The following is an 18,575-nucleotide window of genomic DNA, read 5'->3' as shown; positions in this document are numbered from 1 at the left end:
GTATGTTTGGTGGGAGCAAAGCCCCTGCTGCAGAACGAAGGCCGCCACAAATACCTGACGCTCGTTTGGTTGGCACTATCCAAATAGTCCCACAGGAGCTCCGTAGTATCAGCATAAACCCATGTTCTTCTGTCTTCCCCAGCCTTCCCTGTGCCCTGGGGTGTGTGTTTTAGAGCTTGTGAAATGCTGAAAGATACCAAGACATGGTCTCAAAACAAAATCTGGAGCTGGGAGCTCTCCCTTGGGAAGTATAATAACACCCTTTGACATATTTTGGTGCAGAAGACAACTTATTTTGAGAACCATCTACTGGGGCAATTATCAAGAGCTGAAGAACTGTGGTGGCAGCTTTGTTTCCAAAGCAATCAGCAGAGTAGGAGCACTGGAGAGACACAGATGAAGAACAATAATTCCGGACAACACAGCATCCAAACAGCCTAAAAAATATCAACAAAATCTTGTTCCTCGAAACTCCCTGCTGCTCTCACTGTGTTTTAGCCCTCAGCTCTTCCTGTTCCCATTTACAGCTCCTCTGTAGTGCTCGGTGTCTCCTTGCCTGCTGAGATCTCCTGTGCTCCTCAGTTTCCATCCTCAGTTTGTAAACTCCACAAAATCGTGTTTTCCCACAGGATGTTCTTCCTGACACTTCAGACTCTCGGGCTTGTACAGCTCCTGGGCTTCCTGGAGGGCAGCTCTGGCCTTTCTAGATGACATAAGGTGTTGCTGGAGCAGATGGCAGAGTAAAGAGATTCGAACAAGCAAGGATTTATTCTGGGCCTTGATCAGCTCCTCCCATCCTCTGAAGAGCAGGAGAGCATCCCTGGCACTGCCTGGGCTGGGGAGGTCCCAGCTGCAGGCTGCAGCAGTTGTGTGCAATCCTGTCCACCATCTGTGTATCTTCTTGATGTCTGCTGTGATTTCCTAGCTCTCTGGCTTTATCAAGCACTTCTGTCCCCTTCTAGAGCCCAGAGCTCCTGCAGAGGATGGGAGCCTTGGAGCTGAGGCTGTTCCCTGTTGGATGTTCAGGACTGTCACTGCTTCCTTTAAAGACCTTGGAGAAAACATGGTCCTGCTTTGTGCCACCGTTTTGCCGGCTGTATATTAAATATAACAGCTCCTTCCTCCCCGGGGAATGAGTGAGGCATAACAAATTAATGTTTATGAAGCACTTTCCAGCTGAAAAGAACTTTTGAAACAGAGCTGTTGCTGTTCTAACTCAGGGGCTTCCTTTACTGGTTGGCTCTTTGAAGTGGTGATCTGTGGTACTGGTGGATCAACTGTACCATAATTGGAATTAATCAGCAATTAAGGAACATGAGCCCAAACCAGATTCTTTCCCAGTGGATATTCATTTCTGGGCACATTAGTCAGTGGTTTCAATAACTCTGTAAAATGCTTAGGGTAACTATTGCTATCTGAAGCAGGTGGGGAACAGAGGCAGTGTCACAGGGACACAGATACCTGTCAGGCAAAGTGGAAATAAGACGCTCTTGTAGCACTGTGCACTGTGCTTAAATTGGCACCACTCCGAGGGCTGACTTGAAAAAAAAATTAAAATTGACATAAGAATATATTTGAAAACCAAAGTGATGAAAATTATGTATTACTTGCTAGGATGGGATCTTTCATGCCAGGTCCCTTGGGCTTTGTGGAGTGCAGAGGCAGCAAGAGTGCACAGTGGTGAGAAGTGGGGACTTGTGGAGGCAGGAAGACAGGTTTTTTTTTCCTCCCAGCAGTGAGAATGGTAGAGGAGAAGGCTCCTGGATGTGTCAGTGCAAGCACAATGGGAGGGAGAGGCAGGGGAACAGCTGGACAATGCCCACGATGTCAGCTGCCACCAACTTTGCAAACACTTTCCTGAAGCGTGTTCTCATGGCTGACCTGTAACCACTGAGAGTTTTGCCACGTGTCTTTCCATGGCTGTGGGTATTTCAGGGGATAAAAGAGCCATTCTCCTTGCTCAGGGACCTTCTCTGTGACCCACTACCACTTAAATGAGACAGAGACTAAGCTCTGTGTGTCGTGGGCAAGACTTCTGGGTGCCCAGCCTTTCCCCCTTCCCTGGTCCTCTTATAAGTCATTTCACATACTCTGGCTTCAATCTAACAAAAACAAAACCGATGAGGCCCAACTGATCTGGCTGCTTTCCATCATGCAGTGGGCCTCTTGAGTGGCTTTAAATAGCTGCACCTCCATGCAGGCTGAAGAAAAAGCACTGGCCTCTGGACAAGAGGGTAGCTTTGGCTCAAATCACAGGCCATCTCAGACCTGAAAATAGCCCTTTTTTTTTCTGTCATACTTGGTCTTAAATAGATTTTTTTTTCCTTCTTATTTTTTATTTTATACCCTGTTAAGTGCTTTCCTACTTTGGGGCTTTTCCTAAGGGGGCTTGGTGGGGAATCTTGGAGCTCTGCCTCCTGAGCTATCAGGCTACATCATTTAGTATCTTGGAACTACTCCATCCATGAAAGAGTTCCAGAGAAAACAAACTTGTGATCCTGGCTAATATGGACATGGCCTGTGTTAGTGGTGGCAACAGTGGAAACACAATGGATACTAGAATTCCTCCGACCAAAGGTTTAGTGAATCTTACAAAGTCTTCAAGAGTTCACCCCGTGGAAAGCTGTGAATGCTGCCCTTTCCTCAAGGAAAAGCTGTTTGGCCATTGAGTGCCTGCAGAATTCTCCTACCCCTTCCGCTGCTCTAGCCAAACATTAGAGAAATTTATGTGGAAATGGGATCTTCTGGATACATTTGCTTCTGCTTTTCTCTTGCTCTGAGCCCATCTCCTTCTTTCCCTGCCCTCCAAAACACTCGCAGTGCTGCGATCTTCTGTTTGCGATTCTGGGTTGTGGAAAAGCACGAGAAAGATGGCACAAGCTGTAGCTAGAGCTCCATCTAGCACATTCCCAAGAGGTTTCCTGTGACGTCAAATCTCATTGATTAAAGTGGGAGACACTTATGCCAGAGGTTTTACCATGGAAAATGAAAACAGATACAAGGTGAGCTGCCGTGGAGAGGAACAAGGACCCTGTTTACATGAAAATGAAGGATTATAAGAATTTCTGTAGCTCTCTGAGCCTTTCTAGTCTAAGAAGAGGTGTAATCTACTTGAAGATCTGCTTGAGGTCTGTGTATCAGTGTGAAATTTGTCTGTGGACTGAATTTGCTTAAGGTTCTCCATTGTGGTCAACACTGTTGGGCTGGTGTAAATGAGAGGAGAGCTGGGCTCTTTGACTTTACCTTGAATAGTAGAGGAGATGATGTTGTTAACTGCAGCTGAGAGCATCAGGGAGAGCCTCACAGTGTGTTCCTGCTGAGCTTCTGTGACCTGCTTTGTTGTTGCAAGAGAGGCCTTAGGCTGGGTTGCATCTCACCCAGTTACATGCTGTGAGAGGAAGGGAAAAAAGAGGGTTTTGTTTCCTAGCCCAGCAGATGAACCCATCCATGACAGGAAACCTGGGTTGTTGTGTTGCTTACCCCTCGGATATAGACACAGCAGTGCTGACTTTGACTAAAAGGATGGCTATTTCCTTTGCTCAGGATGTGGGCCAGGCTTGATGGTTTTCATGCTTTCTTTGATGCTATTCATGCTTCATATCTGCGCATAGAGACAGATAAAATGTACACTGTTGTTGGAATCTCCTACTGCTTTTCCTTTATATCATAAATTCTGCTGTAACTCAGAAGAGAGCTCAAAGCTCCTTTGCCTAATGTGAGCTGCGTGGATAGCAGAGTTATGTTTGGCCAGCTTGTTGCCCTTAATTTGCTATTTTTGTTTAACCCATTTTTGCCAGGCATCCCGTTGCTTTTCTCATCCGTTCCCACAGCAATTTATATTGCTGTTTCAGAAGCAGTTTCCATCCCTCGGTTACAAAACTGGTCTGCATTGCTCCTGCTGTGGCAGATAGAGATGCTGTGAGGAGTAGTGCATCATTTTCTGCGTCATTCCCTCGCCTCCCCATGTGACAATCCCTGCTGCTCCTCTCAGGTGATGTGGAGCAGCCTCAGGTCTCCCAAGACTTTAGCAGCAGTTTTACCAGAAGGTACACAGGGAAGGCAAGGTGAAAATATCTGGTTTTTCTCCTTAGTTTTGCTCTCTCAGTGGAGGAAGTGTGTTCCTGGCAGGGCACTGTCCATAGGCTGGATTGGTATGGGCATGGGGCAGAGTGGCCAAAACCCACTAGCCAGGGTGTTGGGAAACACGAGACAGCTCTGGAGGACTAAGTGGATGGCCAGGGTTGAGGACAAAAACTGACTGCATAGTTTGGTTGCCTTCAATTTTCTTGTCCTTTCATTGCCACATCCATCCAGCCTGCTTAGAGAAATGTCCCATCTGCTCCCTCCATCTCAAGCTGTTAGAGCTGCACAGCAAATCTGAGCTCATTCCTTCTTCCCTGTTCTCCAACACTCTCCATACATTTATTCCACTACCATACAATGGCTATTAGTAGAGACAGTATTATGTTTTATTTTAAAAAGTGATATCACTAGAACTGGGAGAAGCACAAAGTTTAGTATGTCAGACCCTTTCCAATTTTGTAGGTCTTTGGAGATGTTTTTGATTTCAGTCTACAGGGTGGGGATTTTTACCTCCTTATTATTTTCAGGCTTGCATGTTGGAGTTTCCCTACAAATCTACAACCAATGTCAAAGATAGTATTTTTCCTCCCATTTTCTAGCTGGCACTGACAAATGTGAAACTCCACAAAAGTTATTGTTTCTAATATTTCCCTAACTATTCTAGGAAGTTGAACATTTCTATTTCTCTTTTTTTCCTTTTGACAAGAAAGAAAAAAAAAAGTAAAGCAAAACCCCCACATTTTTTAAGACATTTCCAAGCCAGTTTTTCAGAAGCTAATAGCTGTGATGGTAGATGACATTTGTCATAGCAGCATCCAAACTCTGAACCTGTTGAGATTCACCCATTTTAACCCTGGACATCTCCGTGAGCATCATCCATCTCACATCTGTCAGCGAAGACATAAACCTAGCAAAAGCCTTGTTGGTTTCTGCTCCATACAAGAGAATGGGGTTAAGGGTAGCAGTACAATAGGGGAAACAGTAGTGAGGAAGAGAGAGAAAACTAGTCAGGAGAGAAGCATGTTTTTTTTCAGATTCTTTGGGGACTTTAATAAATCAGAAGGAGAGGATGCCAAAAGGACCGGTGCTGCATTGCTCTCTCAAGCCAGCGGGGATGTGTGCTCAGTCCTTCAGCTCCAGAAACGTGGGCTGTCCTCCTGCCACGCTCCTCGTCGTCCCTCGGCAGCCCCTGCATGTCAGGGGTGGGGTAACCCCCACTGCAGCCCCATTCTGCAAAGACCCTGCGGGGTCACTGGAGATCCCTGCAGCTGGGATTCACAGCACAGCGCTGATGACAGAGAGCAAAGCCCTTGGAGTCCCCAGCCTTAAGCCTTGCTGGTCTTTCACATGTCCCTTCACTGGGGCTGTGTGTCTCCAGTGGGTTTATAGGTCTGTTGGATGTGGCCCGGCAGAAGTGAAATTGCCTTAATTTAGCAGAGCTGAGAAACACAAGGAAAATAAAGCAGACAGGAGTTCTCCTTGGAGATACTTGGTATTGTTGAGGATAGACTTTCCCAGCTATCCTTTGGCAGCCATAAAATATATTTATATTATTAAAAACAAAACACGATAAATAGTGACGTTCAGGGATGCCATGTTTATTTGTGTCCCCGTGACTCTGATCGCTTTAAACCATGAGAGTTGAGCTGGGCTCTTTCTCATTCTCATTTCATTTATTAATGATATTTCATCACTCGGAATTTGCCTATGAATCTTGTTTATGACACATGAACCAGAGCTGAGCCTGGCTTACTCTCCCATGTGGATCGGCCCTTAAGGGCCACTGAGAATAACAGACAGTTTCCCCCAAACAAATTAAACAGTTCCAAACCAAACAGTTTTTTTCTGCATCCCAGGCCCATCAAAGGAAACATGTGCTTGATGTGCAGATGGAGTAAGATAGTACAGTGGAGAAATAGAAACTGATATAAAAGTCAAAATAGAAGAAATAGGAAAAGAAAAATCTTCTGGTTGGTGTAGTTTTGGTATGAGAAAATTTCCTAGCCTGTTTAAAAGTACTCTTCCTATTGAGATCAATTCTTAATGGCATCCAAGCAACTCCATGCTGCTCTAGTGATGCTAGCCTTGAGTTAACTTAGCTGATTTGTTCAGGATCCTGTGACTGCATGAGGCGCAGGAGTATTTTCTAAATCTTAGAGCAATTATGTAGACAAGACATCCCAGTAATTTCTTGGAAGAACCCTTTAAACACATAAGAATTTGCTATAGATGAGAGAAATCACCAAGATCCTGCCATGCATGTCTTGGTTGTGGCAAACAAGTGAATTTCCCTGGCTGGGGCATCCCAAGGCAGGTACATTCTGAGGAGATGTTTGATACAGCCCTTTAAAACATTTTATTTGCCCTGTAAGTTTGTTAGACTGAAGGAAGGAGCTTACCTATGATCTCTGCTCCCCTTATTTTTCATTCTCCTCTGGGCAGTGTTTCTGGCAAATCCTAATCAGCTTTTTTAGAGAGGTGGGGTTGTGTGAGGAGAAGATGCCTCCAGCATGCAGGGTTCGGTGTAGATGGGACAGCTGGAATGAAGAAAGGTCTGTGGGGTTATGAGAGAGTTCCCAGCCTTGCCATGGTACTTTTTGGCTTCAAAGAATGTTGTGCCAGATTAGATAAATCATGAGAGAAAAGTAGGCACAGGAAGGAGTCTCCCTATTCCTCATTGTCTGCCTAGGGAAAAGATGGACTAGGTAGGAATTTGGACTTAATGGGAACCTCTGGAAAAGAGTTGTTCTCAGTTGTCTGTCCAGACCTCTTGCATGCCCCTTGTCCTCAGAGCACTTGTGCCTGCACGCTCCACATGAAATGATTGCCTGTTCTTTATGGAAAGACAGAGTGAGGTAGCCCTGTCTGTAGAGGACATTTTGGCTTTAATTTAATGGCAGCCGTTTGCTAGTTATTCATTTGGTTCTTTTTTATATAATCACATGTGTGTCGATATCTCTCTCTTTTTTTCTAGTTTTGCTCTTTTTTGTTTTTTCGTTTACTTTATTTTGCTTTTTTCTTTTTTCTGTTTTTTTTCCCCCTTTAGGTTTCAGAGAAATTATGTTGAATCCAATAAGCCTCCCTGGACATTCCAAACCTCTTAACCAAGGCATTTATGTTGAGGATGTCAGTGTTTATTTCAGCAAAGGACGTCATGGCTTTTAAAAACTCCTTAAAAGTCCCTGTTCTGATGTCAAGTTTATAGGCTGTGCCCTCAAAATGGTGGGAAGGAGTAAGCGTGGTCTGTATGGATTGAGGTCTCCTCCTAATAGGACTCTACGGCCCTGCCTGTACACACGTTAAAGCCAACTGAAACTGTGGTTTTCTGTCACCAGATAACAGGGTTGTTCTTTTCCTCCAATGGTCGCTGTGTTCGTTAAATATTCCTGCAAGGCACAACAGCAGCAATGAGAGCAAATAAAGAGAATTAAAACCCAATTGAAAGGAGTCATCCTAATAACACAGTAAATAATTGTACTTTTGCTTTAAAATAAAACACAAAACAAAACAAAAAAAAACAAACAAAAAAACAAACAAAAAAACAACCAAGCCAACCAAACTGACATCTTTAGTCATGTCCTCCCTGCTTGGAGTTTTCCTTGTAAGCTTGTGTCTTCGCAACACCCAGTGAATGCTGCCATCACCTCTTACGTGGCACCGCCATGGGAGGTCTCCCAGAACGAGCTGAGGCGGGGAGCCTGGAAGAAACTAAAGCAGAACGAAGACTTTTGGTAAGAACAAAGGCAGCCCTGCTCCCAGTTCTTGCACAGAAAATAATGTTGGAAGGAATGAGGATGGAAAGAAAAAAAAAAAAAGTATCTTACTTCTCTGACAGGAAGAGAGTGTGGTTATCTTTGAAGTGCACATCTTCTAGGAGGCTTCTTTTGTTTGTCTGTCTGTCTGTGTGTGTTAGAGCGGCTCGTTGGATCTGACTATCTCGTTGTTGTACTCTGGTCTCTCCCTGCTGCTTAAATGATGAGCTTTATCTGAGGAGTTGCCTGCACTTCCCTCATGGATGGAGAATCCATAGCGCAGGAGGGTCTGTGTCCTTGCCAGGACTAGAGCAGTAAGCAAAGTGGAAAAGCATATCAGACGCACGCAGGTCCCATTGCTGGGCCTTTTCCAGCCCCATTTAGCTCTCCCTTGTATTCCCACCCCACTAGAGATGGATTGCAACCCAGTTGCGTAGCCAGAACCATCAGCTCGAGGCTGGCTGACTGAAGGAGAGGGGGAAAAAAAAGTATTCTATTGTTTCTTCTCTGGCAAAAACAGGAGTATCAGTCCTGTTCTGGCCGATATTTGTATTCTCTCCCCCTCTCCTATCCCACCTTTGTCTTACTTCATCCAAAGCCTCTCAGATGGAAAAGTAAACCCTTTCATCCTGTCCTCAAGAGAAGCCAGCTGCCCTCGTGGCAATTTGCAGGGCTTTCCTTGGACTCTCTGGATGTCACATGTATGGGAAGTACAGATTTCCTCACACATATCAGTTATAACCTATAAGCAAAGCAAATTTTCTCTAGAGGACAAAAAATATTCTAAAAGCTCCAGGTGGGGCCAGATCCTTTTGAAAGGAATATTGGACCAGGACCTTGCTCACCAGCCACTCAGCTTTGCTTGCCTTCTTGGTGGCCCGAGATGACCTTATCACATCAGGGGTGTCTCTAAATCACCAGCCCTCAAGGGTCACTGCCACTGGAAAGAGTCACGGTCCCTCTCCACTAGAACTGGGCAGAAGCCTCAGAATGGATGTTCTGCTTCATCCTGCCTTTACAGGTGACCTACATGAACCGCCCTGGAGATTGCCAGGAGGTTTTATTATCAGCTGTCCCACAGGGATATCGCTGGGAATATTCCATTCTCTTGCTTCTTCTCCTGGTTCGTTTGCATAAAAAAGTAAAGTGCAATAGAAGAGTACTGGAGAGATGGTGGCAGATTGCTTTAAGTTGATGGACATGCCTTAGGGGGGCATCTGCGTTAGCGCGAGGAGACCTGGCTCAGGTTGGATGGCGTCAGAAACCATGACCAAATCTCCCAACAACGTTTCCTGCCCGCATCGGAGCTGGAAATGCCAGAGGTGCACTGCCAGAGAGGACCTGCGGCCGTGTGCCATGGACACCTCAATTCTGCAGATTCACAGAGTGAGGAAGAACTTCACCGAGCGTGTGAATCACTGGGTGCTTGTCTGAACTGAATTTCCCCATCTCCTGGAAGTTGCCCACCTGACCTGGGGATGTCTTGTCCATCTGAACTGTCTCCCCTCCCTAGCACTGTTCAGGGGACTCTGCTCTCAACTGTGTGTATCAGTCGTAGAGATGCATCTGTGGGCCTGGACCAGAAGCCTATATCCAAACACCCTAGCAGAGGAAGGGTTGAATTTTGCAGCTCAGGTCCATCTCTGCTTAGAAGAAATCCTCCGGACCGTGCAACATAATTAAAAGCAGTTCTCCCCACTGTGATCGATGTCTCAATTTGTTTAACACCAATTAAAGTCTCTGGTTCCTCACTGCTGAAAATGAAAGCCAGTCGTGGCTGTTTGCGATTGGTGGCTTTAAGTAGCAAGTCTAAGGATGTTTCTTTTTTAAATTTTATTTTATTTTTAATTATTGTAAATCATTACCTCATTTTCTGTCAATGAGATTCCTCCATCTTTGAGCATTCTTATCTTGCCATAACTATCATCCTGTGCTAATGGGAAATGGGACGGTCCCTTTTCACAGAGACTATAGGGGTGTTCAATGTCTAGTTTCTTAATAAACACTTTATTTTCTAACGAAACAGCTGCACCAGGCCTCTTCTTTGAAGACAAAATAAATAAATGTTCAGAATGACATGTCCTATAGTCTACTTCTTCATGAAATGGTCCACATGTGGGGAGTTTGGTTTGTTTTCTTCTTTGGCGGGTGCGGAGGGTGGGATTTACAGTTGTGACGGGTACATTGCTCAGGTGTAGCTCTTGCTTCTGTCACTCTCATGAGGCACAAAGATATTTTCTTGCATGGGAGCTTAACTGCTAATGGTCTCAGTTGACATCCTGTTGGTTTTTGTAGCATAAAATGGTCATATTCTCAGGGACAAGCTGATACTGCAGGAGATTGTGTCAAGATTCTCCAAGACAAGTTTCTATAGTTAGTGGAAAAATTTTATTAGAAACCTTATTTCTCAGGGAGCTTGACAGTAAAAGATTGTTCTGGCTACAGTGCTTGTCTTTCAGGATGTGCTGTTGCTTTGGGTCTCCTTGCTTGGCTGTGCAAATTGCCAAAAACCAGCACAATTGGCTGTTGCGTGTTGGATTGTTGTCCTCTCCTCAGGAACAATTAACCTCATGTTAAGCTCTCAAGGATGTGTTTGCTGTAGAGGCAGCAGGGTACAGGTGAACGCTGTGCTCAGGTTCCTCATTAGAAATTCATGTCCGGGTGGTTGGATGCTCCAGAAGGAGAGAGGAACCATTCTGCAGTGTGTGGGACTTGGCATGAGGGTGTGTCTTAGTAGTTGTGTCTTAGAATTGTTCACAGGAGATGTCACTGATGTAACTAAAAGCTGCTGTTCCAACCTGCAGGTGACAGTGGGCATGAGGACGGGGGTGTGTTTGAGCACATATTGGTGGATGGTGCTGGAACCCTCTTAGAAAACCTGGTGAGAGTTTTGATGAGCAAATTAAAAACATGTTTTCCAGCATCCTTCTGTTCCTATAACTTCCTGGCATGTCTGTCAAGCAATGTCTCAAAATGATACTGTGGGTGAATTTCCGCATGACCTTCCCTTCTAATGAGTGTGTCTCTAGGAGTGATGGGGTGCTGTGGTTCACAGGATTAGGTGATGGCTGGGACCTTAACCTTTTCAGGAATGTCTGCAGTGTTCAAGACAAATGTTTGTCTCCTAACATAACCTTACACAAGGGATGAGCAGCTGAGCTGCATTGGATTTCATCCCTGTTTCCTTTTTCTTTCTGAGGTGTGGGAAACAAACATGGGGTTTAGAAGCTCTGTCTTTTTTTCTCCACTACTGCAGGGTCTGTTATGAGATTTCACAGCCCAGAAACATTGCAAAAAGTGGTTGATTAGCCAATTACTCAGGCTGCTGCTGTGGTCAGCTTTGGTTCACTTTGCTTTGTGTTTCAGGGCAACTGACTCCTTACGTATGAGTTCCCACTATACTTTTAATGCTGTCAGTTCAAAAGGAATTGGTTTAACTATGGGCCCTGACAGGCATCACAGAGGGGTTGGGCACTTGTTTCTTATTGCTCTTTCTTCTTGGTTGTCTCTGTTGCCTGATGCACACATGTGAAGGCTCCATGTTCTTCATGACAGCTGAACCATGAGTTGATAATTCTGTGCTGCTCTCTCTCCCCACTCTGGCTTCAAATGACTCTTCAAATAAAAAGAGTTATTACTGAAGGAGCTTGGGATGCTGGCTTGGTAGGGTGAGGGCAGTGGACCTCTAGCAGGAATGATCAGCTCCTCCTGAACATCACAACCCTGCCTCCACAGGTCTGGTAGAGTGTGGAGCCTGCGTGTGAATAAGCAGAGAAACAAAGTTTTGGCTCATTGTACTTTGACTCTAAAAAGATGGAGTCATGTTTCCTTTAGTTCCTGCTTGGAGAGAGCACAATGGGCACAGTGTGTTTCTGGCACTGTAGCTCTCTGCAGGATGGAATCATTGTGTGGGACCTTGGGTTCAGACTTGCTGCAGGGCAGTGTCCGGTGTGTGGGATGCTGTAGGTCATGACTGGGGTATATTGAGTTTCCACAGCTGCTTATCCACATTGCACTGAGTCCTGATGTTCTTTACTGCTCTTTTGTTTATTTAGGTATGCTTTTGAGGAGTCATGCCTTCTCTCCCAAGAGGCCTGAGCTTGTTTTGAAGGTGGTGGTTTGGTGTTTCTTTCTACCATCAGGTCTTTGTCCTTTCCCTGTGTCTGTGTCCTGCTGTCCAGGGAATTCCTGGGATCTGTAGGGAGTCAGAGGAAGCTGCTTCTGATGATTCAGCAAATGCTTTGCTCTGATTTGTACCCAGAACAAGCTGCAGATCCTCAGGGTTAAGCCTGGCATTAGCAGAGGATAAAGAGGCCTAGACACAGTAGTAAAGCTGAAAACCGCGGGTCTGGAGCAGCAGCAGCAAGAGAGCACACAAGAAATCAATGCTGAGTGATTTCATTTTTTTTCCTTAATGTTTGGAAGCACTTCTGGTGTGGTTTGTGAAATGAGTCAGAGTCCATATTAACCATGCATTTACCAGTGCCTGCAGAGCCTGAGCAGTTGGAAGAAAATTTAACAAACTGTGGGGAAGTGCATACAGCTTCTTTGAAGGTGTGGGTGTAGTTTGATAGGAGACCTGCCCACTCACAGCTGGAAAAGGTGCTTTACCTGGTGAAGCAAGGATGTATCTTCTGCTGTTGTGGTGCATTTTGCTTCACCTTTATCTTTTGTGGCTTCTCCATTGTTGTCCCCACTACTTTCCTTAAGACAGGCAGGCTCCTTGATGGTGCCAGCATGTGGTCTGATGCCACAGAGCTAGAATAAATCCCAACCCACACTCCAGTAAATAACTGCAGGAGGATTTCTTCGCAAAGACAAGATGATAGTTTCTCCAGCAGTAAAGCAGAGTGCAACTGCAAGATAGCTACATTTGAATTTTGAACTTGTGAGTGTAATTGCTGACTAATCAGCAGGAATAAATTTTAGTTGTTCTATACAAAGTGGAGGGATTTGTTCTAAGTGCTGGTTAAATGATTTGCTCTGCTATTAGTGACTCATTTGTGATCTGTGCCTGATTCCTGCAGAGAAGTTGACTTTTTGTAAGCATTTGTTTATTATTTCAGAGTCTTTGGCCTTTTTTTCTCAAAGATTTGCTTCAAATATTCATTTTGTGTGATGAGTGCTGGTTTTGCTCTTGGGTTGGGTGAGTGAATGTTTCAGACAGGTAGTCAGAAATGTAACATGCAGAGATACCCTTCAATCATTTGTTATTTGGGGTTGTCCCCAACCCCATGTTTCTTTCTCATGTGTTGGGATTGGTACCGTCCCAGTAGGTCTTTCTGCTGGCAAGAAAAAAAACTGTCATTGCCTGTGTCTCTGGAACAGTTAAGAGCTTGTTTTCAAAGCAAGTAGCTTTCCTGGCCCCAGTCTGAATTCTGGGAGCAGCCTGTGTCTGACCTGTGTGTGGGTTTCTATCCACTGGTGGCAGAGCAGCCGCTGCTGGAGGTCAGGCTCATTCATGAGGAGTCAGGGAGAGCCAGACTGGAGCTGCATTAGGCTCAGTAAACTGTCGGGATGTCTGAATAAACTGATTTTGGCCAGGTCATCATTATCTTAAGTGAGTCAGAGATGTGTCCAGGCTGTTTATTAAGATAATTGGGCGAGGGAGGGAGGGATGCTTACAGTTCATGGACTAGGCTGGTGATGTGGGGGGGTATATTGCAACATATTGACACAAGAGAAAGGGAGCTCCTGGTCTTGCAAGCCGATGTACCCCAGGCCTGGTCCTGCCAGGATTCAGTCCCTGGCGCCACTGTCAGGCATGTACAGTGACATCATGCTAATGCACATTTCAAACATCACTGATGTGAGCTCATCTTGCCAGGCTGAAGAGTCATACCTCTGCTCAGGTTCCCTCATGAGGCCTTGTTGTCTGCCAATTTTAGAGATATTCTGGATCAACAGAGCATTTTGGGTTTGCTGTATCAGTGTCAGGCAATATGTGGGGATGAGAGGAGCAGCTGTGCACAGTCACTTCTTCCTTGATAGTGCCTGGTCCAGCCCCCTGTAGGCTTCTGAAGGTGGCTGCAGGTTTGTTTTGTGCTTCCTGGACACGTTGGTTTATCTGGTGGTCCCTGAGGGTTTGGAAGTTTAAGTGTTTAAGCTCCAGTCACATGCTGAGGACTGCTGGAACACCTCCAGAGGTACGAATCCCCCAAAGCCAGCACATCTCACCACGCACAGACGTTGCAGGCAACTGAGAAGGGCCTCCCTTAAAGACAGGTAAGTGTCATTTTTCCTCCTTCTAGGGAGCTATTGTGTGTAATGTGCTGGATTCAGATCTCTAGCAGGAATTATTTTGATGGATCTGCTCTAAATGCACCAGTGACAACTGACTGCATTAGACAGTATCAGTGGGAAACTGTCAGTCCCTGCTCAGGAGAAAGCAGGGGCTCTTCTGGCTGGAAATGCTACAGGTCTGGCACTGTGTGGGAGTGGAAAATCAGAAGAGCCAAGTGCTGCTGGAGGCCGGGGTTAACGCCCACGGCTGCTCCTGTTTGGCCACCAGGTCAGGTGTGGCGAAGGAGGATGCAGCCGGAATGCCAGCAGGTATGGCAGAGCTGTGGGAGGTGTTTGGCATAGCTGCTGACTCCTTTAGAAAACTTGAGAGCACAGAACTGCAAGGGTGGCTACTTGATGATAGTGCCAGTCTCTCATTTTCATTAGCAATCACCCAAAAAAAGGCTGTGGTGTGCCTTAACCCTCCGGCCCAGGGCCAGCAGCGCATCCAACACAGAGAGAATGCTTTTTTTGCAGCCATATGACACGCTTGCCACTCAATCCCAACAGAAGATTTTATAGCCATGGCTTCAGAAGAAGGTAACAAAATCCCTGACAGTGTATCTTGGATGAAAGTATCATCCTGTGACTAGACTGAGCTCAGTTTAATCCTGTTAACCTCACAGTGGACTCTTGGGAGCTGGGTAACATTCTCTGTAGGTCCTTAAGCTTCTCTGCATGGCTGTAATGTGTGAAGCATCTCATGTGTTGCCAAATTTTCTTCTCTGGATTCAGTGGTGCTGGCATGAACCTCAAAAAAAAAAAAAAAAAGGGCAGGATGATATCAATAGCAGTCTCACAAAGGAAGGAGAATATCTCTCACCAAAAATTCAGAGTCATCCTTAGAAAACAAAGAAGACTCCTGAGCATAAAAGATATTGTTACATACCAAATAGGTAAGGATTGACAATGTCCCTTCTAAGGAAGACCTCTAAGACTCAAAGAGCAAGGAAATGTGGTGATATGAGCTGTAGATACAGCACAGACTGAAACGTGGCTCTTTGATCTGGAAGGGCCACTGAAATCAAAGGGCTGCACAGGAATCTCTTCGGATGATGCCTTGAAGGGCTGGTTAAACCCTTTGGGGCATATCTGTGCCCTTAGTTTATAGCACTGTGCTGCTCAGTCTGTCATCCAGCTGGCCTGTTGGTGTGCCAGCACAGGGAGGGAGCCATCCCACAGCTTGCTGGACATGAGCCACTCCAGTCCTCCCTCTCTGAAACCTCTCCACCTCTCATTTCCCTGTGCTCCCTTCTGAGTGAGAACAGGTCCCCATTGGTTGGAGCTTTCACCAGATCTCACCCAGCCCCATGCTTAGGTTCCTGAACAAGAAACTAGAGGATGATCATCTCTTCAGTGGGAAAGGAAATGCCTTTGGAGTTGTCCAAAGTGGTGTCCTTGTCTGGAGAAGTAAGTAGATGCCTGCTGATCATGATGCAGGGGCGTGTGTATGTTTGTGTTTGTACGTGTGGTAGGAATCAAATATTCCTGTTGGAAAGGTGGTGTTGGATTTCCAAGGGAAGAAACACATTCATTAAATGTGATCCACAGCCCGATGCAGAGGGTTGGAGGTCAGGATGGTAAAGCCTTGAGGGGCTTAGGCTGTGACATGGAGGTAAGTTTTTGCTGCAGCTTCCCCACTTGCAGTTCTGTATAAATGATTTAAGTCCCCCACAGTCCACTGACAGTGTCCATGCACTGGGACTGCCAGCGATGGATGAGAATAGCCTGGCTCTGAACTGGGTGTGATTCCAGACAGCAGCTCTGGAGACCCTCAGCAGCACATCCCTGTGTGCTAGAGACTGAGCTGGGGTCTCTCACAGAGCTCAGCTGCAAACTCAGAACAGCTGCTTGGGTTTGGGAAGAAACAGGGAGACACAAGGGTTCTTTCCCAAGGGACATCCAAGCCCAAGTGCAGGCAGCACACATGCTGCTCCCTGGTCCCTTAAAACCCCCTGAAAAAAGACTCTTTGTTCTAGGAGATATAGATTATATATATTTTAAGGCTTCATGAATCATTCATAACTCAAAGATAAAACTGAGCATCAGAGGCAAGGAAAGGCTGAGGCTGTGAGGCGAAGCAAGGAGCCTTCCATTATGTATTGTGCTCAAACTTGACCTGGCAGTACCTCCTTGAAATCTTTGCTTTTTCTTTTGGAAGTTCTCTTTTTCTCCTAAAAATTTGAACTATTCACCTACTTTCAGGAGATAATTGTAGGAAGAGCATAATCAGCTGCTTCCCTTGCTGTGCAGCTTGATGGTTAGCTTTTGAAGAGCTAGAGTGTATGTCCTAGTGAGCATGTGGGAGCACAGTGGGGCTGTCAGGAAAAGCATGGACATGTTGGCTTGGAAGGAGAATGAAAAAATCCTAGGGATGCTATGGGATCAAGCAGGGTTTAAGGATTAACACTTAGTCTGGCAAACAGTGTCAGGTAGGGATTATTGAGTGGTCTGGGAAGAGAGTCTGGGTGTTTTCTGACTGAGCCAAGCACTTCCAGACTCAGTGTGGCACAAGCCAGCTGTGAATAAGAGCTCCTGCTCACTTGTGGTCACTTGGTGGTCAGCATGAAATGAGTTTGTGAGTGTGAGCCTCGTGCCTGTCAGGCAGATGCCCTTAGCTCAGAAAACATCTCTGGTTTCCTGGATGGAAGCAAATGCTGATAATCAAATCCAGAGTGTGGCTGTATGGTGGTGATCTGTGGTGTCCTGACCTCTTGGCAAAAAGAAAAAGCCAACACAACCTGTCTGGATAGCAGCAGAACTCACAGCCAAAGAGTGGGAAGGGAGGAAGAGGGATGGGTTGTTTGGTTTATTTTCTTTTTGCTTTGCTGTTGTTGTCTGTTTGATTCTGTAATTTAAGATAAGGGCTGGAGCTTTCACTTTATAAGATCATGGTTTTCTTTCCTATATCAGTTGTATTACAGTAAAAAATCATGTTCTGCTTGTCCTGATTAAATGGCAAAATGTTGTACCAGAGCAGCAGGGAACTCTCATGTTGCTTTGCTATTTCCTTTTTAATTACTGTCACCAATTCATTGGCAAGAGTAATCTTACTGCTCAGGGCTGGAGACACCTTCTCTTTCCATCACTATACATCCCCAGGGCTTGTAAAATGCACTTTTGGCAGTAAGGTGAAATAAAGAGAACTTCATTTATTTGCTGCATTTCATTCTTGCCAGCACAAAAGCTTACGAGGCCACAGTCTAGCCTGGGTATTTGGTATTGTCCAAGTTAAAAATAACCCCACTTTACTCTGCTCACTCAAAAGTTATTTTTCAACCAGAACCTTTCAGGACACTGCTTGGCCAAACAGCAGTGACAGAACTAGGGAGAGAGTGACCAAGGGTGGGGTGGGGTGACAGGCACCCCACAAGGTCAGGTAAGTGGCTGAATTAGAGCATCAGGGCTGGCAGCTGATAGTTTGCAGCAAGCAAACACCATGACATGCAAGATGTCTGCTGCAAAAACTGGGAGAGAAATTATTTGGAAACGTGCTTTCTAAAGCTTTTATTTTTTAATAGAGAAAACCTTTCAGGCCCCTTTTTAATTCATAATAAAGAGCAGGTTGAAAAGAAGGAGAGGGCAAATGAAGACAGCGAGGCTTGCTAACTTCCTTTAAAGTTGGAAGGTCACCTTTAAAAATGGATGAATGCAGCATTTGGAAGAAGCTCCAAGGCAGCAGGCCTGGGGTTCAGCACTAGAATAGGAGGCAGAACAAAGATGAAAAGAAGAATCCAGTTGGGATCTAGGAATAGCTGCAGAGCTGCAGATCCCCGTGGTGGACTTGGGTGGAGGCGGTGTTTAAGGGAGCTTCTCCTCCCGCTCTCGGGAAGCTGCGGTTGTGCGTGGTGATGTGCTGGGGAAAGTTAAATCTGGAGCTGGATAGCCAGCTGGACTGCACAGGGGCACATGGACGGGTGCTGGCACTGTGGGAGTAAGATTGGGATCTGGGATAAAATTAAAGCACTGCCTGCCCATTTGCATTCAGGGATGCTGGGTAGCTCTACAGCTGTCTTGCCTGGTTTGGCTGTGTCCCTGCTGAGTTTTCCCTTTTCCTGGGACTCTTCAGGGAGTGGGAAAAGGGTGATCACAGCAGGAATCCTGGTGATGACTTGCTGCTTCCCAGTGCCAGCCCTTCCCACCTTTCCTTGACACAACCTGGGAGCTGTCTGGTGGGAACAGGGCATAAGGGGAGGAGTGGGGACTGTATTGAGTGACCCTGGTGTTGCTCCCAGCTGTGCTCTCCTGGGCAGGAGCTCCCTATGTCAGGGGAGCAGTTCTTAGGATTTACCTAAGAACTGAACACATTTCATATTTAAGTAATTGCCTGTCTTTCCCTCTGAGCCAAGACGCTGGGGCATCAGACACATGCTATCTATTGCTTATTAAGTGTTTAACAAGCCCAGCTAATTACAATGTACTCAAGGATTTTGTAGCTTATGAAGACAGTCCCTGTTT

General features: G+C 45.7%; 1 protein-coding gene and 1 long non-coding RNA gene across 5 annotated transcripts in view; both read left to right on the top strand.

The window, feature by feature from the left end:
- Window positions 1–18,575, top strand: part of NTRK3 (neurotrophic receptor tyrosine kinase 3) — a 204,647-nt gene that overhangs the window by 130,791 nt on the left and 55,281 nt on the right. Inside the window, exon 13 of one of the 4 annotated variants that reach the window (XM_068203720.1) lies at window positions 7,130–8,312. The exons of the other annotated variants lie outside the window; for them this stretch is intronic. Coding sequence (XP_068059821.1) covers window positions 7,130–7,248 — 119 coding nt within the window. The 3' untranslated portion in view covers window positions 7,249–8,312. Of the gene's footprint in view, window positions 1–7,129; window positions 8,313–18,575 lie in introns of those variants that run through there. 4 annotated transcript variants of the gene reach the window in all.
- On the top strand, window positions 4,032–6,904 carry LOC137481805 (uncharacterized). The gene is made up of 2 exons (XR_011003692.1): window positions 4,032–4,541; window positions 4,572–6,904. It is a non-coding gene; the product is annotated as an uncharacterized lncRNA (long non-coding RNA).

Source organism: Anomalospiza imberbis, chromosome 13, assembly GCF_031753505.1.
Source record: "Anomalospiza imberbis isolate Cuckoo-Finch-1a 21T00152 chromosome 13, ASM3175350v1, whole genome shotgun sequence".
Classification (NCBI taxonomy): domain Eukaryota; kingdom Metazoa; phylum Chordata; class Aves; order Passeriformes; family Viduidae; genus Anomalospiza; species Anomalospiza imberbis.
The sequence above is the reverse complement of the archived record's forward strand: the minus strand, read 5'-3'. Positions and strand labels throughout refer to the sequence as shown.